We start from the raw sequence: 24,176 nt of genomic DNA, 5'->3' as shown, positions 1-24,176 counted from the left end.
CTACCAGCTTGTTTTATTTCAAATGGCAACGAGTTCCTATTCGTCACAACATGTGCGGAGAAACATGAATAGAATTTACAATTTACACGCGCGAAAATTTTGAAGATTGAAATTACCATTACTAGCTTGCCTAGTGTTGTGAACGGGTATACTGAATGTACAAACGGTAAAGAATAGTTGGTATTTATAATATTTTAAACAATAAGGAATATTCTGTAGTCGCGTAAGGTGTAAACGACATGATTTGCAACGCGTCAAAAATGTTATACTACTCGAAAAAGGTCCCTCAGTCTGTCACTGAGTGACCGATGACATGTCATTGACCCCTCAGATATACCTGCGGCTGTCAAGCGCCTGTGGGAAGCGACCCGACGATTGGGTAGCTGGCGGCAGGACCTCAGCATTGGCTGAGATACGCAGCGAATGGTGAGGTCCACGGTTGCCAACCGCCCATTGGCCGGGTCACTTTCCACAGGCGCTTGACAGCCGCAGGTATATCTGAGTGTGATCAATGACAGATGACCAAATGGACGCGAAAGGGACGACGGAAAATAGACGGCTATAGCATACGGCCCCAGCGGAGCTTTTAACATGAAAATATAAAAAAACCTTATCGCATGCAGCTAAGAAGCTAATGTGCATTTCCCGAGGCGACCTGCGTACAGCACTTATCGGTGCAGTCCGCGCCTCAAGACAGAAAAAAAAAACTTTCCATTGCTTCCGTGTTTCACAAACTTCTGAGTGAATGTGTAGATTCAGTCGGACCCAAGAGTGCTAATCCGGCGGATCGACTTTAGTACAAAAGGCCTCAAAAACCCGCGTAGTCGCATGAAGGTCGGCCGCGTTTGAAAGCGGATTTTCATCAATATAGCCTTAGTTTGATGCTCGCAGTATATAGAAGCTAAATGAGAAGGTTACTTGCGTAATTCCTCACCCCCAGCACCTCCTCAGCATCAGCGTGCGAGGTCTCCGTAGTGGTCCACACTTAAACCTGCCCCTCCCTTTCTGTAGCCTCGTTTACATGAACCCGACAGCGGCGAGTCGAGTCACTCATGGGATCGAGTTGAGCAAGGTCAGCCCACCGCGACTACTGCGCGTTTACATGAACAGACCGGTTCAGCTGCTGCGACACCAAGCATGTAGCAGGCAACGAAAGAAAGCACTGGCCGCCCCCCCCCTCCCCCCCCGCCCCCCCAAATGATCGCGGAAACCGCTGTCTCGGAGGCGCGATGGCGCAAGCGAAAAACAGGTTCACATTAATCATCTCCCCTCCCACTAACCCGGCTCTTCGACTCGATCCGGTTTTCATGCTATCTGCCATCGGGGTCGAGCGAGTCAACACACCCTCTGCAGTGGAGTTGACTGGACTCGCTCCCTCGACTCCCGGACCCGACTCTGTGGTGTTTACATGAACCAGGTAACAGGTTTTCAATCCGACTCCTGAACTCAACCCCGTCATGTAAACGTCGGATGCATTTTTATTTAAATTCTTTTCGCTCACCCCACCATGTGTAGTATCCGTTCACTCCCGCTAGGCGCTGCCACGGAGAACAAACAACGAGAAATCTAGTTCCCCGTATGGGAAGTGCCTGGACAGTGGACAACAGACTGTGATAAATACACAGCACACAGCACACTAGCGTGACTGGGCAGAAAATTTTATTTCGTCATGTTTCGTCAGGGGGATCAAGGGGGGACATGAAACAGAACATGAACATGTATGATGAATAAAATTTGAGAAAAAACTAAAGACGCAATGAGGAACAACGAAATTTATGATTGCCTTCTTTTTGCTTGCCATTTTAGACGATTGCCTTCAAATGTGCTTTTTTTATGTATTTCCCCTCATCCAACACGAAACTGCTTGCAACGACTCCACGGAGAAGGCAGTGATATCCGTTTTCCAGCGAGATTTTTATCCCCCTGCAAAAGAAAGCAGTTATTCCTTCACGACATTTATCAAATGGTGTTACCAAAAGCTACGCGATATTCGGATACACAATGACCCGTGTCATATTTTCCTCACTTCAATCTGGGCACATTTGGGAATCACCCATTATAGAAGTGTTGTACTTGCAGTGCATATCAGACTTGTCGAGCTATTTTTTTGTTATTTAGCGCACATTAAACGCTCAACTCCACGGTGTGCACTTTGTTTCCTTGCACTAAATCACCTTAGTGCTGTAGTGCCCATATATAGGCATACCTGTTAAAATATCTTGCTTTCTGGCTCCGCCTGTCCATGATCCTCTTGCATCTTGTTTGGTGCGTACATTTCATTCCCAGAGTTCTCTGTAACCGTATGGCTGTGATTACCTAGATGCTAATGAGTAATTGCAGGCTCTATCTCCTCAGCCCCACGACCGCGAAAGAGCCTGAAACTCATCTATGAGCCCGTCATCGCCCACTAATAGCCAGCCCTTCTTGAATAAAAACGTACCCATTCATTCATGAGGCTCTTAACATCGTGAAGTGGCATCCGTGAACAGTTACGCTCCATGCCATGAACCTCTCCACATGTAGCCCCAGCCTAACCATACCCTTCCCCAAAGCGCACCTAGAAGGTTTCGTGCATATTCGACGGCCCACCGTCGACGTCACAGTCAGGTCTTCCAGAGACGTGGGTGACTAGTACACAAGTAGGCGACGTTCCAGCACCAGTGGTGATTGCGGCGCCAGCGAGACCAACAGCAGCCGGGGTAGCTGCTCGCGGATGCTGCGTTGAGCAACGCGGGCGGTCACCTGTAAGAAGCAACCAGGACACACTGTCAGTGCCAGGATGGCGCTATGAGCTGCTTTCAGCCGCCACCGATGGGGCGATATAAGTTTTTACTGAGTGAAATGGTGTCGTGTCTTTTTGTGTTAGATACAATAATAACGTAAAATAAAATATCACCAGCGACGCAATTTGTGCCTTCTTGCTGCGAACGAAGAGAACGATTGTTATAACATGTTCGTGAAACGGAGGGGCCTGCGCTAATAGACACCTGCGCTAATAGACACCTTTAGCATACCGTGTACCGTGTTACCGTTACCGGAGTACCGGGAGCCTGCCCAGCGCCAGTGTACACGCACGCGCTGGTTGGTTCCGATGCTTCAAGCACGTGTGCAGCTGCTGGGCACCTGGCGCCATCTGGCGCCGTCAGGGCGATTTGCGCATGCGCATTGGCGGCATGCGGGCTCCCGGAACTCCGGTACCCATAAGGGTAACACGGTACAAGGTATATGCTAAAGGTGTCTACTATCGACTCCCCCACCGGCCGATGGACGCTGAAGGGGCTGGTCAGGGCTTTAACCATGCTGTTCTTTGCCTGTCAAGTCGCCGTTCGTTTCATTATACTGCCATCGCCAGTCTGGTTCAACAAAAGACAGAGTGGTGACATACTCTCAAGCCTTATTTTGTGGCAGCGCTATTTATAATTCCTATTGTCGTTGTTAAAAGATTTTCATTATGACAGCAGATATTTGCGGTAAAGTAAAACACGAGGAAAATGTCTACAAAGATGTGTGGGGAGCGCCTGCTAGAGGAATGACTACGCGTCGGCACGCTACGGCACGCTTGGGAGAGGGTGAACGTCCAAGTACCAGTCATACTACTCTCATGGCAGGCACTGAAGGAACTAAAGGAGATATTGGTCTATTATCGTGCTTATAACCCTGCAAATGGTGAAGCAAAATGCGTTCCTTGAAATACGTCACGGCCGGAAATGTCCCATGATTGCCTTTTCTCAATTTCGCCCCCGAGGTCGTATGCGGTGGTGTGCTAGCTCCATTAGGAAACATTAGGGAAAACATTAGGGAAATCAGGATGGATGTACGGTCGATAGCGATCTCTGAAACAAAGCTACTGTGGAGAACGGACCGCCGGATTTAGATAGCTGTTCGGATGCGTAAGGTCGATCTTTGATTGGCCGGCACTAGGCTGTTATAGCCAGTCACGAAAGCCATAATACGAGCCAATCAGAAATCGATCATGTTAATTTGGAAAGCATCGTTAATACGACCTTGTAATATGCACGTGAAAGCAATCAAACTTGAAGACATTTTCTTGTTGAGCGGCATAGGTTCACTATTGATCGTCCGCGGAAGAAACTTTCATAACCGAGTAGCGAACAATGTAGAAGTGTGGCGCTACAGAATTATCAGGCGTCAGCAAGGCTGGTGCCTGATAAGAAGAAAAGGTTTGTTCCAGAATGGGAAAAACGAATTGGGAATGTCAGGCGTGCTAGTTGCTGAGTAAATGCTGCGACAATACTGAACTACACAACCCAAAATAACAAGGATGAAGACAATTAAGGCTTTCATTTCTATGCTTAGTTTCTTCTTTTTTTGCTTTTTTTACATTTACTTTCGAGCTGTTTGGGGCGCTGCAGTCTCAAATTCATGAAGGTAAACATTTTTGGCACAAATATGCCCGGCTAGGAAAACAAACAAAAAAACTACAAGACAATCATGAAGCGTGACGCATGTGAGCTGCGATAGCACCTTAATTTGCCCTCGATGACTACGTTTATGGTTTAACTCGACTGAACGCTTTTACCCTAAGCTGAAGCTTCATCCATGATGTACTGAATAGGTGTCACTAGTCAGTACATCACTGCGGGTGGTACAGCGGAAAACGGACGAAAGACGAAGTAGAAGACGACACGGACGAGCGCTTACTAACAAGTGAAAATTTATTGAAAAAGACGTGAATAATACACACTCACTCTACAACTATAGGAGCCTATGCGCTTCCCCAAAGATACAGATTTCGTAACTGATGGGAATCCAGATACATAATTTCGCAGACATGCATAATTAGAGAAGGAGTGCTCACGAACGTGTCGCTTTTCTTTTGAATATGATACGCCACGCAGATTTCTCTTGGTGACTGATCTTTATGGTTTTACAGAACTTTGGTTTTATTAAAACGAGGAGTGCACGCATTTTCGCTCGAAGAACTAGGATTGTTAATACAACGATGTCTTTATGTACTCGAGGAGCTGTAATTGTTAAGACAACAATCTAATGTAAAGGAGCCGGAGTTCTCGGGTTTGATCCCGGCCACAGCGGCCGCGTTTCGATGAAGGCGAAACGCAGACGCGCCCATGTGCTGTGCGTTGTCAGTGCACGTTAAAGATCCCCAGGTGGTCGAAATTAATCCGAGCCCTGCACTACCGCACCTCTTTCTTCATTTCTTCTTTCAGTCCATCCTTCCTCCCTCCCTTAACAGCGCGGTTCGAGTGTCCCCCGAAATGTGAGACAATTACAGCGCCATTTCCTTCCCCTCCCCCCCCCCCCCCCCCTAAAGAAAAGCCAAAGCCAATGTAATAACAGATTAGGAGGAGGAGCAAGGGACAGATTAGAAGGTTTTCTCGTGTATAAGGCTTTGGTATGTACCATTGGTATCATGAATCGTTGCGCATTGAAACTACGCCTATAACTACCAGCAGGTCGTGGGAGGCACCATCATATCTTTATATATATATATGACCTACGTCATGGGACTGACCGCAACGTTGAACCGCCACGTTTAAAACTCGCAGCTCCAGACCGTTTAGTAACCCACAAAGTAAATACCGAACATAAGTAAAAAGGAGGGAGCCCTTTTCTTGAATAGTTTCGCAAGAAGCTCTTTCGCTGCTTCCACATTTGATTTCAGGGCTGACCCTTTGTGACGATGCGTCTCGCGATTCGTTATATTCATTCTTCACAATTCGCCATCTTCCGCCGCCTTCGGCACCGGTCAGTGCCACTGCTTGCTTAGTTGCTGTCCATGACTTCACAAGCCCTAACCATCAATACGGAGGGAAGACGATCAATCTATAACAAGAACTGGCTGAAACTTTGTCTAGTTACGCGCAGGGGAAAAGGGTCGGTGCAAAAAAGACCAAGGAAGTGCTGGTTAAATAATCGCGACATGATTCAGCCTTGGGGTCGTATATAGGACGTCCCCTTTGCCGGGGGTCAGTCCTGCAGGAGGGTTAGAAGTGCGACTCCACGTACCTGAGAGAGAAACTCAGCCGCCCTGTCTCCCTCCTTGGGCGTGCCGCTCTTGGCTCGGCTCACCTCGGTCATCGTCAGCTCGTCCACGGAGAGACCCGTCACTCGCGGCCCGGGCCACGTCAGCTGCGAGGGGAATAGCGGAACCATGAGCGAAGTCCGATGCGGGCGGCAGAGCAGGGCGAACCAAACCACCATCACAATGAAGAACGCTTTGTGCACCTTGTATTGAGAGGAGATAAAAACTTCCAGAATGCACACGCGGAACGCAGCGTGAAACTTCTGAAAATATAAATTTCTCAGCGATTGCCCCCACAATGTCTTGCATTCTATTTAGACTATCTTGTTTGACAGCGATAGCTGTTAGACACCAGTCCCTCGCTTTTTCGTCGCCGTTGCTCTCGTCGCCGTTACTCTCGTCGCCGTCGGCGTAAACGGTGGGTGCGTTAATGTCACGGTCATGTGACCTTAATTGTGCCATGGTCAACCTGGGTCCCATAAGCCTACGGGTGGCTCTGTTTGGGACAACGCAGCCTGCCAGTGCAGGGGTGCATCACGTGACCACTACACCGGTGCGCCAGGAATGTATCCCCTAAACTAAACGCCTAAATAGCTATCGCTGACCACAGTGCTACACAGTCGTAACCCTCCTGCGAGTTCTTTTTTTTTTCTTCGACTACCACCTTTGCTCTTCGTCCCCCAGATCACGAGGACAACATAGATAACCTATACCCAAGCAGCTGAGTATACAGTGTACGCTTACAACGACATGGGTGTCCTTTATTATTATTATGCAGGTTATTATGAACCGGGATTATTACCGCGGAGTGACGGCCCCAAAATATGGCGTGCAGGCCTTATATGGTGCATTTATACATTAATGAACAACATAAAGTATTCTGTTTTCCTACACATGATTACGGCAGATTCAGCGCCAGTATTTTATATGTCGGCTTCATGCCACTGCACAGAGACGATTTCCTCCCTTGTTTGTTTGCACCTCAGAAATAACGTTCGCTGACACACTGCAGAGACACTGCTTTTTGTTAGAATTAAGGTAAGCATTACTAGCGTGACCAGAATTGTTGTTGTTGCGACTGCAGGAAGAATGTAGAAGAAAGTGCACGGGCATGCCCACTGGCTCAAGCTAAGCCACAATCGCTACCACGTGCTACCAGCAGGACAATCGCTACCAGTAGGACAGTTAAAAGAGATATGAGAGGAAAGATTGAAAGAAAGGACGAGCGTCGCAACAACCACGTCATCTGAAGCGATGACGGCGGTTTAGCAACAGATACCCAGGAGCCCTCGCCACATGTTCGAGAGCCCCAAGATCCCAGCCTCGTGAGGCCAGAAAGCCACCACCTGCCCCGCGTGACCGGAGTTTTCGATGCGCTCATTTATATTAGTCTCGCCCAAACCACACTGCGACGTCATTGGTGGCGCTATTAAGAAGACTGCGTGGGAGAAATTTCAAGCGTACACATCGTGATACCATCAGTGTCCTTGTGTTGGCAATGCTGGTTTACCTCTAATTGCATGGGCAACTCAAAAAATTCTGAGGGCACTTAAGTCTGCTTACGTGGAGGAATGCGAAAGCATGTGTTTTGATGAAAGGAAAGAACGCAGTAGCTTCCAGATCTCGACATCTTGATGGACACCTCAACCGCGCCTTAAAGCATGCATCTGAAGGTGCATATGTCATTTGTCCAAACCCCTGTCGCAAGTCCAAGAAAGCATGCAATACAAGGGTGCATATGCCATTGGGCCGAACCTCTGTCGCAAGCTATCCTCCAACTTGACTACAACATGTAAGCTATATGCAAGGAGAAATGCTATGACACCACCCAGAATGACGTACGATTGCTCAAAATTCAAGGGTCAACTGGTGTGACACCACGGTGTACAACGTATGGTAAGGCCTACAGCCACACTTGCCCTATGGCTCACTTGAAGGTCAACCGGCAATGCACGGCGGAATCGGCTTTACCTAGCGTAGTGAAGCTTTCGCTTCAAGAGCTCTAAACTCGACTGAAGGTGCCCGAGATGGCATGCGAGACACTGTTACTACAATTTGGATATTTCTGGTGACCGCTGGCAGAGTCGGCGAGGGTTTGCTCCATGCCTTCGTCTTGAATCATAATGCTAACATGGACCACCGCTGGCGGTCAACCGGTGGTATCATACAGCAGCGACCAAAACTAACACTGATGTCTTTGTTCCCGTGGACCCATAGTTTAAAAACGTGAGCCAGATGGATCTTTCCAGCTGTAACCGTTCATACGTGGCAGAAATGCTAGGAAGTGTCAACGTTACATTTGACTCCCCAATACTTAATTCGCTGAAGACGCGCACTCGGTTGTAGAAATACGGCAATTTCCTGAAGCGAACCACGAAAAACGCTTTGTACATTTAAAAACAAATCTTATACCAAGTATACTTGTGTCAACTATAAAAAACGAGGGAAAAGTGTAGGCTCTGGACGCAGCATATGTTTCGTTGCCTCTTGTGAACTCAAAAACCTTAAATAATACTACAGATGCTTTGCGACAGTAAAAACACTTGCTTTTTTAATTTATGGTTCTTTCACATACTTAACTGTAATTGCAACGAACGCATTATTCCGCATCCACATCCGCCTTTTAAGCCAAGTCCTAGTAGAAGTTTATACTTCCAAACATTCCTTTGGTGCAGAAAGAGATGCTCCGGAAACTAGCATAGAGGGTGGCGTTTCCTTTTTTTCTCTAGGCAACCTGGTTCCTTTCCGGGATCCCAGTGGCGTCTTGTGCACAACCCCTTCCCCCTCGCGCGATGAGGAGCTCCTACAGTTCGATGACGACCTTAACACGTATCAGGAAATCCTAAACCATTACAAATTAGGCCGAGCGGTACTTCCAAAAGCAAGTAAGCAGCGAACCAAAAACAAAGAGGCTGTGTGGCGCAAGCTCCAAAGCGGAGTATTCCCTAACCCTCAGCTTTATAGCAAGTGGCACCCTGAGATTTTCAGCCCCAGGTGCAAACGTTGCGACGGCATAGCGGACATGATCCATATGGAATGGACATGTCCGAGCTTTGGACAACTTGACCGAACAGATGAGTCCTGGGAGGCACTGCTTCACAACGAGGACGAAACTAAACAACGTGAAGTCATCCGTCTCGCCCTTGCCGCTGCTGAGATCCAAGAGATCCCTGTCGACAGCTGAGGGGGAGGACATGGCTGGGACAGAGCGGCGCCTCGGATACCCATCATCCTTTTGACGGGTGCTAATAAATGTTATTTCTCTCTCTCTCTCTCTCTCTCTCTCTGGGCAATGCTGAGAACATCTTGGACCTAGCAGGATTGTTATCCTGCACCGTGTCCTCCAGACAGTCATCCACAGCCGTCTAGAGCCTTGCTCATTCGTCCACCGTCAACAATCATAAAAATGGTCTATAGACTTATGGACTTCTTATGGACTCTATTGACTTCCTATAGATTTTTCCTTTTCTCTATTTATAGCCCATAGGATGTCTATAGACACGCGTCTACCAAAAGTGTACGGTCGTAAATTTAACATTATGTATAGAATAACTACAGGATTTGTATTGTCTTTAAAATGTTGTATACGATTTGTCCATAGCAATTCTTTAGACTTTATAGACAAAAGTCTAGGGTTTTGTAAATATTTTCAAGGGAATGCGCCAACTAGCACAACAGCAAACTTGAACAGAGTCCTCACATTCGCCGTAGCCTTGACGTTGGCTTCGAAGAACACCGGCGACGTGGCGAAGGGCAGAGCCAGCCGCGCCATGCCGTCCAGCGGAAGCTTGAGGCGCAACTGGGATCCGCAGGTGCCGGCGCTCTCGGCGTGCGCGCGTGAGAGCCCGGACACCAGGCCCCAGCACAGCAGGGATCCCTTGTTCCTGCGGCCGGAGGACTGGGCCTGCAGCAGCCACGGGTCCGGCAACAGGGTGCCCAGTCGCTGGCTGACCTCCGCCAACTGCTGCATCACTGCCTCGCTGCAGACCGGTTCATCTGAAAGGTGGTACAAGCGGACGTAGGAGCAGTGCTATGCGGTCGGTGCTCATACGCCTTTTCAACGTTTGCAACTTGAACGAACGCATTTGTGGTCTGGCCCCTGCCGCATATATACCCACCAATTCTGGACAAAAGTATTTTTGAGCGGGAAGGCATTTATAAACGCAATTTTTTAATATGTAAGATTTCACTATAACAATCAAGATATCCGCAGATAACCAGATGGCAGCCTTGTGTATTTTTTTGCTGTTAACGTTCTTGCTTTTGTCAAAAGAGTTCCCCATTGCTTTTCTGTGGCAGTCTTAACAGTTGGATGCGATCGATGGCAACGCTTCAAAAGAATAATTTTGCTACATAGAAAAATGGGCTATTACCTTCAATATTTCCATAACAGTCTTTGACAATTTTCAAATTTTCAAAATTTTTGTCCGAGAATGTTGGACATGTGCACTTAAAGCTGAAGCTGTAGTATTTCCGTATATGAGATTTAATGCTCCAAAGCTGTCCATGCGCTGCGAGATACGCCGTAGTGGAGGCTTCGGATTAATTCCCACCCCCTGCTGTTCTTCAACACTGTAACTCCCAGGCATTGAAAACGTCAGATAAATGTTATGAATTTGCAGGTTCCTCCATCGCAGAAGTGTAACGAACTGCAAGATTTCTCAAGAAAGAAATGACTATAGCATAATTATTTTATGCCCTTTTGATAATTTCCGAATGCCGAAAGTCGATAAAACTGCGCGCAAATACCCAGACGCATACAGTAAATCGGGGGCGAAATTTAAAACTTCTCCATACTCGGCAAATTCACCATTACCAACACAAATTTCGGACTGCTCTGCCACATTGGTCCGTTTTCGGGCGAATTTATCTTTCAGCAGATATCCTCTATCTCTGGCAGCTTACAGATTGCCCTGGCGCTGGCATATATGTTGGAGAAGAGCGTTACTTCAAACACGTATACCAGCAGTCCACGCTCTGATGAAAAATATTCTGAATTTAATGTGAAAGCATTTCTTGTTTCATGAGTGGCGTGTGCAGGACTTGTCGGCAGAGCGCGTCCGCACATCATTCATCCATTATAGGGGCAATGAATAGAATAGTTGATTAAATAATTATGTAGTTAGCAGGAATTAATGATTCAGTAATGGATATGATTATCACTGTAATTAGTTGAATGGCTGGATTAATTAGTTAAATAGTGATTTATTTCACACATTAGTCCTCACCAATATAATCGAATTGATGAATAATTTAGTTACTGAATTAGTTTATTAACGAATTGAGTTCATATTTTTTCTATTGCGGGAATGTGCCATTCGGCACAAGAGAGTCATATGTACAAGTACAGATGTACAGTACAGGCCGGTGTCAGCTATAAGTGCCAACAAGGCCCAGTGTTGGAGCCCATGGGTCCAGGTTCGTGTGTTTGGCGGTCGGCTAGGGTACATGGTAACCCTGACTGCCGACGTATCACTGGCCTGCCTCCAGAAGTCTGGGGCAGGTTAGCATAAACTTAGGTAACGTCGCCTCTGTATCAGAAGCGGGGTAGGATGGGCAGTTCAGAAGCGGGGGAGGAGGGGGGGGGGGGGGGGGGGGGGCAGAGTACTTTCGTGTGCTTACTAGACGCTCTAGCAACGGGACCCACGTCTTCGAATGTCGTAGAACCGAAGTCAGAGAGAAAACATGACGAGTTAGGAACGGTAAAGGCATAAAGAAACGAACACGCAACATCCTAATCGGCAGCAGCGAGAGAAATGCTTTCGCATTACTGCACCTAAGCAGGCTTAAGTGCACCAGCGGAGTTTTTAAAGCTCTCCATCACATTTGATGCGACGGGCGCTACGGGGTTAAGGTATTCATGGTCACAAATTCGCCTTTGACTGCATGCAGGACAAGCATCAATGTGGCTGCAGAAACAGCCATAGAATATATTTTGACAAAAACCAATAATTGTATGCACTTTTTCGCAGCACCCGGCCCTTTTACTAAGCTCGACAAATAAACGGGCAAAAACGTGGAGGCTAACGAAAAGAGTTCAGCTCAAGTTAAGGACAACGCAGCGAGCCATGCAAAGAAAAATGATAGGTGTAACGTCAAGAGACCGGATGCGAACAGAGTGGGCGAGGGAACAAACGTGGGTTAATGACATCCTAGTCGAAATCAAGAGGAAGAAATAGGCTTGGGTAGGGCATGCAATGCGAAGGCAAGATAACCGCTCGTCCTTAAGGGTAACGGAGTGGATTCCAAGGGAAAGTAAGCGTAGCAGGGGGCGGCAGAAGGTTAGGTTGGCGGATGAGATTAAGAAGTTTGCAGGTATAGGGTGGACGCAACTGGCAAAGGAGGGGGTTAATTGGAGAGACGAGACATGGGAGAGGCCTTTGCCCTGCAGTGGGCGCAGTCAGGCTGATGATGATGATGATGATCATCATCATCATCATCATGAATGTATATACGTGTGAAAAGTCTTTGTCCAGAGTCGTCTGCGCTGCAGGGCGCTTCATGGCCTCGCGCGCATCACTAACTTGTTAGCGTGATACGGAAGCTCACAGAAAGAATAAATGTGGAATTAAAGAAAGCAAAAGCAAGCTGGAACTAACAACGCGAAACGAGACCCACGCCTGCCTTTTAAATTGTTTGTGCTCATGAAGCGCAGAAAGATAATTACAAATAAAGGAAAGAAAAGAGACAGAACTGTTTCTCATCTGCAAGGACAGCACAGAAAAGATAGAAGCGATATTCAAGGTCCGCTGCTCCGCAGCTGACAATGAAGCGGCTCTGTCGGGCCGAGCGTTGAAAGCAGAATCAAAGCCTGCAGAAGAAGAAAACATATTAACTGAAGAGTAGATGGCGTTGTGATAGACCATGTATCCAGAGTCTTTGTGCCTCAAGCTTTAGCTGTTGTGTTTTTCGTGATACCTTTTTTTTTTATCCGCATGATCGCATTTAGCGGGCGCAGCGCAGCAGAAACGACAGAGAGGGCCCTCTTTCTCCTTAGTGCCTATCGCGCCGACGGTGTAGAATAAACAATTTATTTTTTTTTCCCCGCGTGCCACATTGCCTATTTGCTGACGACAGTTCCTTTGTGAAGCATTAAACAGGAACAGGATTATCTGTAGAGTCGTGTGTCGCAGTTTCCTTGAGGCACATGCGAAAATGTGCTGTGTGCGCGCCCATTTTTCTTTTTTAATCTGTTTGAACCGCCTTCTACTTTTTTACTTCGAAGTCAGTTCACAGAGGGGTTGCAGTCTGTATTCCGGAAATCAGGCGTGTGATTTTTGGCGAGGTGTACTGCAATGGGAAGAGAATACAATATTAGCAGCCACAAGCTGTGTCCAAAGATTGATTTGCGAGAAAACATGGCTACCAGGGCGATTAAAAAAAAAACTAAAAGGGACACTTAAGATTCGCATTAATAATAAAACGTGATAACGGTAGTTAGTTAATGTCCATATATGCCGAATTGGTCATTCTAGACTTTGCATTCATAGATTGTTAAAGGATGTAGCCTCGGCGCCGCAGTGAGGCGCAGGATCTCTTGGACTATGACCACCGAGCCGCTGTTATCAAGCAGGCGTCGAGGTTCAGCAATAAGCGAGTTGATCTAATCTACAACGCGCCGGCTCCCCTCCGAACAATCTCGACCAGCTTCACTTTGACATCCTTGCCCCCCCCCCCCCCCCCCCCCCCCTCTTTTTTCCCAATCGCTTTTTGCCTAATTTCCACCACCACCTGATGAGCAAGTCACACAGAATGGCGGGAGATTTAAACCATCATATCAGGACAACAAGTTACTTAAAACGTCTTTGGCGCGAATGAATTCAGTTCTTCCGTGAAAAGCGCCCACGAAATATGAGCACACATGTTAACGCATTCCCCACTCATCAACGCTGGTGACTGTCCGTGAATTCTTTATTCAGGGCGTCCGTGCCTGCGCAATAGGCTATTTAATTCCACTTATCGTCTCCCTAATATTCCCCCAGTTCAGGGTAGAACACCGGTACCTTCTTCTAGTTAGCCTCCTCGCCTAAATTCCTTTTTCCTCTGGCTCCCTCTCTCTCAAACGATTTGCGACACATTCTCAGAGAGAACGCCCACCTCGCACACAAATACTACATGGGAGGATACGAACCCGACCGCGGCGGCGGCCGTTTTTATGGAGGCAAAACGCTAAGGCGCCCTGTGTGCTGTGCGATGTCAGTGCACGTTAAAGATCCCCAGGTGGTCGAAATTATTCCGGAGCCCTCCACTACGGCACCTATTCCTTCCTTTCTGCTTTCACTCCCTCCTTTATCCCTTCCCTTACGGCGCGGTTCAGGTGTCCAACGATATATGAGACAGATACTGCGCCATTTCCTTTCCCCCCAAAACCAATTATTATTATTATTATTATTATTATTATTAGAAAACGAATTCGTAAGGAACCCCTGTTATATTACGTTTCGATATGTTACGGCCATCTACGTTCGGGCTGCAAACGAGTGCCGCAGCTTTCTTGGACAGCCTAGGCGACAGCCGGATGAGTACCAGTATAGGCAGCTGAAAGAGGAGCTGATAATGGCATCGCGTGTCACCGTTGCGTGGGATCAAATAGACAAAGCTGTAATTCCAAGCTCCTTTCCTTACACTGGTAATCTTATATGCCTCCGTTTCCGGAGCCTCCGTAGATGCCTTGCCCCTTTGAAAGCTGGGAAGAACTCGGCTTTGCAACAGTTGTGCGATACCTTCCACTACCCGCGGAGTTGAGAGATCATCAAAGGCACAGTCGGCGAAAAGAAATCAGGTGAAGGCAGTCTTACAGTGATGAATGAACTATCGTTGTCATAATTGCTTCAGAACACATGTTCGGCATCATGCAACGTGTAGATAGCCCTGAAAGCGTTAGTGCTGCTATAACGTAGATTTTGAACATTCTACAGCACTCTACTCGACCAAATCGAATGAGATCACGTTTAAATAGGCGCCGAGGACTTCTCTGACAATGGACAGGGAACTATGCAATTGCGTTTTTTTGTACTTCCGTATTCACTGTGTACGGTTCGTTACAAACCATCCGAATTTCGGAGGCTGATTATTTCTGATTAGTGTCCGGAAATTCACATCATTGATGTTTCACTGGTTGTAAGCATACGTACAGGGCGCGTCAGAAGTTTCCATGCTGTAAAGTATTCTTTTGAGCAGTATATTCTGGTACCTAAGATGCGTATTAAGCTACGAAGGCGAAAATGATACATTTAATACCCCTACAGAGACTGTGTTTGAGGGATGTCGCTATATAACTATATACCCTATAGCCTCGGACTTGTGATACATCCTGCACATACTTAGACACCCAAAAGGGCTGGCCGAGAATCGTTCGCTGCCCCAGCGTTTGTAACAGCTCATGTTCTATTATCCTTTTACGTCTGTTACTTAGCTTGCTTGATCCACTGATAGCGCGCGAGCATAACAGCGAGGGATGCTTTCGGTATGTGACCTTCCATTTACTATACAGACTATTGGCATATAGGAGCCGCCGCAGTGGCTCAGTGCTTTATGGCGCTCGGCTGCGGACCCAAAAGACGCTGGGTCGATCGCGGTCGCGGCGGTCGAATTTCGATGGAGTCCGTGAAGAAGTTTAGTGCTAAACTATTGTTGTCCAACAACAGAACTAAATTGTGATCTCTATAAATCTAAACATGGGGCGAGCCACTAGGCCACAACTCTTCCTGCTTTGCATCATTCCACGGAAGAGTTGAGAACTGACAAAATGTCGCTGCCACTAGTGGCTTGCATTCGGGAGCTGTATTGGCTAGGATTTTTAAAGAGGTGGTAAGAGAGCCTGTAGGTCAAAGCGTGTTTTCTGACGGCGCATTGGCAGCAGGAGGAAAGGGGGGGGGGGGGCTCAACGAAAGGCGACGATTATTCCTGGAAGACGGAGAGGCACCTAGTTATTTAGCTAATTTAAGCTATTAATGCGATATCGTTAAGGGTCCCGTTGACGAGGATTGCGAATAAATTCAAGGCAAGTGCTGCCTGTCCCCTGTGGCGCTGCGCATAAGCTCATAGGTCGAGGGATCGAAAACCTTCTGAAGAACTACCTGCACTGCCTCACTGCACTGCGCTACCTGAACTACCTCCGAGAAGAGCAACCCGGGTTTCAGAAGCCACACCGGTGGCTGTTTGAAACAGCCACCTGCTCGGGACTGTGGCGCATGGATCAAGCCCTTCACGACTACGCCAGTAGTGGCGTGAGGACTCCTCGTGATCCGTGAGTCCATGAGTCTGTGAAAGAGAGGGGGGTACTTGCGTGGGGAGGATCTGTAATTCTGTCGCATTGTATCCGTGCGGGCAGGTTAAGCTGCGTCCAAGTCTCTATTTAGCTACTGTGTGAACGTCATCGAACCATAGGGCGCGGACGCAGGCCAGTGCGTTGATACGTGTGATAGTGCTCAAACAGAACAGTGAGTAAAGTTGAGAGTACAAAACTACTTTTCAACCCGTTGTACGTTCTTCGTTCATGCAATAATGAAATACGGGACACGCTTTTATGATCTACAAAGGCAAACAACAAGTGCGACAGGATAAACAGCGTAGGCAGGAAGCCTTTCGCTCTGTCTACTCCCTTCATACTGTCTTAGCTGCACTGTGTCCTCTGCGTTCAACGCGTAATGACTACCTCAACAAAGTACACCTTCGCATTTAGGACTTATGGTCAAAGTCTATTTTCTGGGTGCATTGGTGCATTAAACGGCGCATGTATCGATCGCATCATGGAATACTTCGACCGGTAATCATGGCAGGATTCGGGAAGCCCTTTTCTCTGTCTCCTCTGTTTTTTTTTCTCCCCTCATTTTGTCTTAGCTGCACTGTGTCTTTAGCGGGCAACATAAGCTGACTAGCTCAACAAAGTACACTTTTGCGTTATGGATCTATGGTCAAAGTGTAATTTTCGGGTACAGTGAAAACAACAATCAATTAAACGGCGCATGCATTGTGCAACTGGCAAAAGTCAAGCTTAATTGGAGAGACATGAAAAAGGCATTTGCCCTGAAGTGGGCGTGGAAAGGCTGATGACGATGATTGATCGTATCATGAGACACTTCGGCTCTTAATCACGGCAGGATTCTGGAGACAAAGATGTGTAATTATGATCAAAGGGCTCAAAACTATTGAAACGTCGTTTGCAACCGCTGCTTGTGGCAATGTAGACCTACTAGAGCCTTTCATCTTCGCGAGACACTGCCATGTAGCCTGTGGTTCAAAAGGGGAATGACATAATACAGCGCAGCCGGTCGTTTGTACCCAAAGGCTACCAATCAGCAGCTCGTTTATGTGGGGAGTTAAGGATGCGCCACAGGCGGGTATGCGTTGTGCCCACGCGAAAGGGAGGAGAGCAGAAAAAGGCTGCTACACTGGTTTCCTGCATCGATTGTGCTGAGCCGTCGGCTCGTGACCACGGCACGTCTCTCCAGCCGCCCAATCCTTTGTTTACCTTCCGGGATACTTCCGGTTTATTTGCTTCCGCCCGCAATGCGGGTAATTTGACCCCAGCATAACCAGAAAATCCCCCCCTTTACGAACACATGCACAAAACAAAAATATAGATAGATAAAGAGGAGGAGGAAAAGGCAGGGATGTTAACCAGAAAGGGGTTCCGATTGGCTACCCTGCACTGGGGAAGAAGAATTAGGGGACTAAAAGGAGGAAGAGAGAAGGGGAAAAAGGCATTACACACACACGCGCACAACGCTGTCACAATTTGTCACTCAATCGAGTCGCTCTCAAGTAGGCAAAGAGTGCCTTGTATGCCTTGAGGACAGTCGACTGCTGTGGCCACAAAAAAAAAAACAAACCTCGTCGCTGCTATAGCTCCCGGCACAGTTAGAGTAGCGAACGTTGCCTACGCAACGACTAGGTGACGAGCATGAATCTGTAACCTGCATATTCTCAGTTGGAGTGTTCGTAGATACATTCTGTATAGGAAGGTGTAAAAAAGGCGTAAGCTGCCTTCAAGTTTACTCTCTTTTAACACTAGAGGACAGCTTACTCCCTTTTTACTCCCTTATAGGGGACTATTAGTGTTTATAGTGTATGTACCGAATTTTCCTTTGTACAAGCTGCACTTGTTTTCTTAGGATATCTCCGCCCATGATTCGCCGAATTGAGCAGCTTACATACAGCTAGTTACAACTTCTAGCACTGCAGTTTACTACGCGACACACAAGTATTGCTGCCGACGCTATACAGCGGGCAAGGAAGAAAGACCGACGTTATACTTGCACTGCCAAAGCGTTACCGGCGATATGGACTTTAACAGCAAGGAGGACGAAGGTGGTGAATTTGGAGTGGCACTTAGATTTGAAACGGCTAACGCTTGTTTATATTGTCTCGTGGAATCATACATATAATGAAGGGCTGTAAAGGACCTTCCTTGAGCGATAAATTCCCGGTTCCTGCGATTTCTGAGTGACAACTATTCCTCTCACCTCGACCACCGAATGTGTCAGGCTTGTCCTGAAATTTTGGACACAACCTTAAATTGTTCCGCGCGGATGACACCTTGCGGCAGGCATTGTTATTAGGCGCTAAAAACTCACCAGCCTCTGCCAGCTGCATGCGTTACTTGTTTACTACTTAAGCGCTATTTATTTACTACCCTGTTCAACCTTCTGTGTTCAGGGTTTATGAAGTTGCACGCATATTCATGAAAATTTATGTTCATGAAGTTGGAGCTGAAGACTTGCGCGCGAACCATTCTTTCTTTACCCAGTTGTTTAGTGCAAGGTAGTAGAAGGTTTGGCCAGTTTTAGACTAAATTAAATCTCAGCAAAACAAGGTATTAGAAAGAAGCAAACGATTGTAGCCGTAAGAGAAGGACGGAGAGAATGAAGGATTTGAAATGCCGTCACAAAACTTTCGGAGCTTTAACGCCCTACTTGTTTCGAAAGCTACGTTTTACTGATTATCGCTACTTACAACATTGTTCATCCTGTTGGGCAAATGATAAACCCGGAGCCGTACTTCGTGCAAACTTTGACAACCCTGCTGAGGTGTTATGCGTTGGAATGAGGGGAACTGCAGCATCGTCGTGGAGGTATCAATATTCGGAAATATTTCCCACTGAATTCCTCGACAGCTTATTCTTATTAGCGAAAAGAAAGACAGCATTAATGGACGATATTTGAAAAATTTCGGTGCGGTGGTTCAATAATTCTAGCGTTATTTTGGTTTTATGCATACAGGAGCACTTGTTTTGACATCATAATTAGATGCATGTTATGAATTTTTTAATGCGGCGAGTTGCGACACGCAACGGCCGTTTAGGAAACTACGTTTATCGCATCGTTCCTGCACGAAAGGCTTAAGGCACACACCAAAGTAGGCTTAGAGTATTTGCGAAATTTATGTGCGAAATTCTTGCGCAAAAATGCATCTTCATACAAGGATCTTTTTATTCGTTTGTGAGGCATTCAAAGGGGTATATCAGATGTGCCCGTTATATCAGGCAGCGCCCTCGCGCCATGCTTGTACTGCACGCTTCTACGTCCAGGAGGTATAACGGAGCCATTGAGATTCTCGAAATTACCTGGACAGAAAAGAGGCACCACCGTCTATGCGAATTTCTTAAATAGCACTGCATTCACCATGGGAATACCTGGACGGGGAAATTTGTATATGCATGGGTTGGTTAGTGTCCGGCCGGAAACGAAGGTTCTGCGGCGGAATCATACCCGCTTCGCAATGATCTCCGCTGTGCGGTGATTGCATTCTTTGTAATAGCGCTTTAAACAAACAAACAACGCAAGTGAATGTTGGTCGTTGCGCTTGTATGGAACTACCAAAGCACTTTTAGGAAGTCTGCCTCGAGATGAGTCGTATGGTTATTACTGAAACCACGTTTAATGCCAAAATATAACCAAGCCTAATACGAAGTGCGCACACTTCCCTGTATCCAATGGTGCATTAACGGGCGCAGTGCCCCTTTTTTCTTATAAGTATTTTGAGAAAATAAAAACCTCGCATTCGTTGGAGTTGAGGAGTCTCGACGAACCTCGGTGCCCGGTAGAACTTAGTCCGTTGCTGCTAGCACGGCACTGCGGTTCGATGGCCTCAAAAGGCTCTACACAACCCCAAGCGCAAATCATATCCAAAAGGTCTGGACAAGAGCATTTTTGAGCGTGAAACCCTTGATGAACGAAATTTTCCTTATAATGCAAGATTTCACAATCAATATATCCGCAGATCACGCGACAGCAGTATTGTTTTTTTTTTCTATTCACGTTTTCGTTATTGTCAAAACCGTTCGCCATTAGTTTTCTGTGGCAGTCTTAACTACTCGATGCGATCGATGGAAACATTTAAAAAAAAAGTTTTTGCTATGTATCAGAAGAATGGATCATTACCTTCAATATTTCCGCAAGAGTACTTTACAATTTTTCAATTTTAGAAATCTTTGTCCCGGAATGTTGAACATAAAACGCAAGGGAAGGCATTCGGATCGACCAATGCATGGCGCCGAATTATTGGCCTCAGAACGTGTTTTAAATAAAGTGAGCCTGATGGTAGCCCAGGAGTGAGCGAATGTTGCTCTTGACAGCTCAGTGTTCAGAATACAAGGCTCTATCATATGTCATGGATCTCTCCGGTGAACACTCGGACTGAAAGAATGGACTAGGCGACGGGTGTACCCACACAAACGCACATTTAATGCACCCTACGTGGCACACACACTAGAACACAAAACTAACAAAAAGCACAAAGACTATAAATACACACGACCCGGGCACACTGCTACTAGCGTCTACTAATAGTGTTCTACTATTAGCAGTCGGCGTTCGTGCTCACGGTTGGTTCGCAGTGGCTACGGCGTTGTATGGATCCAGTAGGCGGCGTCGAGGCGGCGTTCGGCGTGCTTGGGCTGGCGTCGCTGGCTGCATCGTACAGGCTCCAGGTCCAAGCGCCCGTGGGGATGATGCCGGTGTTGTTGGCGTCGGGGGCACCACCCGGATGGGTGGCAACAGCGCTGGAGACACCCCTGGCCGTAGCAGGTGGTAGCGTCCTCTGTTGACTCCCCGGAACGGGCTCAGGCACGGCAGGAAGTCCACGATGCGATGTACAACGCGAGCTCACCGGAGCAGTAGCCGGCGTCACTCTCTTACAGTCGATGTGTCCCTGACCCGCCGGAGCCTCCGCTTCTCTGCTGTTCCCCCCTGGTGTCTCGCTCTCACTCGCCCTTTTATAACCTCAGTGTTAGTCCACGTAAGCCTTGTCGTCGTCTTCTTCTCTTCTCCACCAATCATCTCTCTCCACCTCACCGAATGCTTCTCCACCAATCATCTCCCTCCACCTCACCGAATGCTTCTTCTTCCTCTTCTTTATTCTTCGGTTAATTCGCGTCGTCTTCTTCACACCTTTTTCCTTCAAAATTTTATTTAGGCTCCTTAATATATGTGACACATAACAAATTGGACATCTGCAGTGTCGTCGGTCGTTTGAAAGGAACTATGGAATGTTTACTCAGCGGTGAGATAACAAAAAAACAATAAATCTGTGTGTCGAGGAGTGCGAAGCAGCTTTTTGCGCAGGAATAACAACAAACTCTCTTGACATTATCAAACGTAGCAGAAAAAGGTTATCCAGACTGACATCAGCCTTCTTTTTGGGTGCTCATATGGCGCGTAATGTACTTCTTCCGAGATTTGGAGCCATGCCGGCCTCCATGTCGAACATACTCAGACAAAAATTTGAAAACTTGAAAATTGTAAGACGCCGTTATGGAAATATCGAAGGTAATGGTCTCTTCTTATTATATGTAGCAATATCTTTTAGGGTGTTTCCATCGATCGCATCGAACAGTTAGTCTGCCATAGAAAACCAGTATGGAATGCTTTTGATGGTAGCAAAAATGCTAATAAAAAAAACTGCCAAACTGCCGTCTGGTTATAATGAAATCTTAACTTTTTATGGAGGAAAAACGCTAAGGCGCCCGTGTGCTGTGCGATGTCAGTGAATGTTAAAGATCCCCAGGTGGTCGAAATTATTCCGGAGCCCTCCACTACGGCACCTCTTCTTCCTTTCTTCTTTCACTCCCTCCTTTATCCCTTCCCTTGCGGCGCGGTTCAGGTGCCCAACTATATATGAGACAGACACTGCGTCATTTCCTTTCCCCCAAAACCAATTATTATTATTAACTTATTTGAAAAAAAATGAGTTAATAAATGGTTTCCTGCTCAAAAATGTTTTTGTCCGGAATTATTTGATATGATCGCCCCCCCACCCCCCCCCCCCCCAAACCGAAACCTTAGCTAAAAATTCTTGCACGGACGCGACGCTCTTGCTAACAAAACTTTCATTCTTATAATGTAATGGGCGCCAGAAAATGCTACACATGAGGTTCTGCACCCGAGACGACTCGGAAATCATACGAAGTAAGTCAGAATATTCAGTCGTACCGAATTTGCACGGCTTTTTAAACCACTTAGCGCATTGCAGATACGTGTTCTGCGGTGCACCAGTCAACGATTTCAGTTTAGTCTATACACCGGGCAGCTTTCAGGATGTACAAAGTGCACCAAGGCTGCGTGGTTCCACACAATTTTTTTTTGCATTTCCAACCTTGAGTGAGCAGTCGGGTTGATTATGAACTTTTGGTAAGGAAATGGAATGACTAATTTTCATTATTGCAGTAAAACAAGGCTTTCTGTCCAACAACCTGGAGGCAGCGCATCGGTCGACGAAATAGGCATTTCAGAGTACAACCCTTTCTGTTGTCGTTGGCTTTTTTCTTGAAAATTTTTGTTTAATTGCGGCGCATTGATTAGGTTACTTCTTTTTTATTCGAAAAATATCTTGGAAAACAATTATAATTACGTGGAAAAAATGTGAAGGATATAGAGAAAATGAGAAAAACTAGTGCGTTCTTGAGATGTGAGGAAAATCTTAATCTATGCTTAAGAAAACCTACCTGCGCCAGGCCATACATCTTTAAGAAACTTATTCACAGTAAACAGGTCCGCTAAGGAATCACTCTTCAATCTGACCGTTTACTTCCCTTTCAATTTCCGCGCTTTGTCATAATAATAATCATCCTCATCATAATAATCCTGACTAAACCCACTGCGGGGCAAAGGCCTCTCCCAGATATCTCCAATTAACCCTGTCTTGTGCCAGCTGCGGGCACCCTATCTGAGCAAACTACTTAATCTCATCCGGCCACCTAACCTTCTGCGCCCCCTACTACGCTTGCCTTCTCTTGGAATCCATTCCGTTAGACTTAAAGGACCAGCGGTTATTGTGCCATCGCATTACGTGCCCTGCCAAAGCCCATTTCTGCCTCTTGGTTTCGACTAAAGTATCATTAACCGGCATTTGTTCCCACACCCACCCTGCCCGGTTCCTGTCTCTTAACATTAAACGTATCATTTTTCCTTCCATGGCTCGCTGCGTTGTCCTTAACTTAAGCTGAACTCATCTCATTAGCCTCCCCGCTTTTGCGCTTGACATCATACTTTGTTGTTTTTTTCTCTTCACAGTATAATATTTACTGCCAAAACATTAGGCGCAAGCTTTCGTATCAGTGTCCAACAAAGTCGCCCTTAAGAAATCATTTCGAAACTAAAGGATGCACAGAGAATAGCAAAGGTTGCGTTAGGAAGCTGCCATGTTTGGACGCACTCACCAGCTCTCGAAGTAGCCGACAGCAGCAGCGCGACCGCAGAAAGGCTCACAGCGAGGGCCGAGGATGATCCCATGGTGACGCGTAGACGACGGAAGTCCGCAGTCGGGTGCAAGTGCTCCGGAGCTTCCTATATATCCCAGCAGGGACGGCCACAGCGTGCTCCTACCTGCAGCAGCGATCCGCATTCGTTTTTTTCCACTCGGTGGCAACAAAAAAACTGGTTCCTCAAGTGACCGCGGTGGGGGCGCGTGATACAAGATCGACTCGGTGACCGCAGGTGCCTCCGGAAACATCGCGTATCTTTTGGTCCTTTCTGATCTGCTTATGGTGCCACCACGCGTGCGGAGAAAATATGTCTCTCCCGTGTGGTTTGGGAAAGGAAACGTCGACTATTGAACCTCTCGGCCGCACTGGTTATCGATAGCAGCCGGTAATAATAAATTCTAAGCTCAGTGTCGGTAAAGGATAGAGAACAGAATGCTGAGACCGAATGCATTAACGATCAAAGAGTAC

At 46.9% G+C, this 24,176-nt stretch overlaps 1 protein-coding gene across 1 annotated transcript; it reads right to left on the bottom strand.

Moving 5' to 3' along the window:
* Positions 1-1,653: 1,653 nt before the first annotated feature.
* LOC144100369 (uncharacterized) lies at positions 1,654-23,817 on the bottom strand. Its single transcript, XM_077633341.1, has 4 exons — positions 23,664-23,817; positions 9,705-10,000; positions 5,989-6,111; positions 1,654-2,742 (listed from the first exon to the last, which is right to left on the bottom strand). Exons 1-4 carry the CDS (start codon positions 23,734-23,736, stop codon positions 2,629-2,631), a joined length of 606 nt encoding a protein of 201 aa, XP_077489467.1. The 5' UTR covers positions 23,737-23,817; the 3' UTR covers positions 1,654-2,628.
* Positions 23,818-24,176: the final 359 nt, after the last annotated feature.

This window comes from Amblyomma americanum, chromosome 8 (assembly GCF_052857255.1).
Source record: "Amblyomma americanum isolate KBUSLIRL-KWMA chromosome 8, ASM5285725v1, whole genome shotgun sequence".
NCBI classification, from domain to species: domain Eukaryota; kingdom Metazoa; phylum Arthropoda; class Arachnida; order Ixodida; family Ixodidae; genus Amblyomma; species Amblyomma americanum.
The sequence above is the reverse complement of the archived record's forward strand: the minus strand, read 5'-3'. Positions and strand labels throughout refer to the sequence as shown.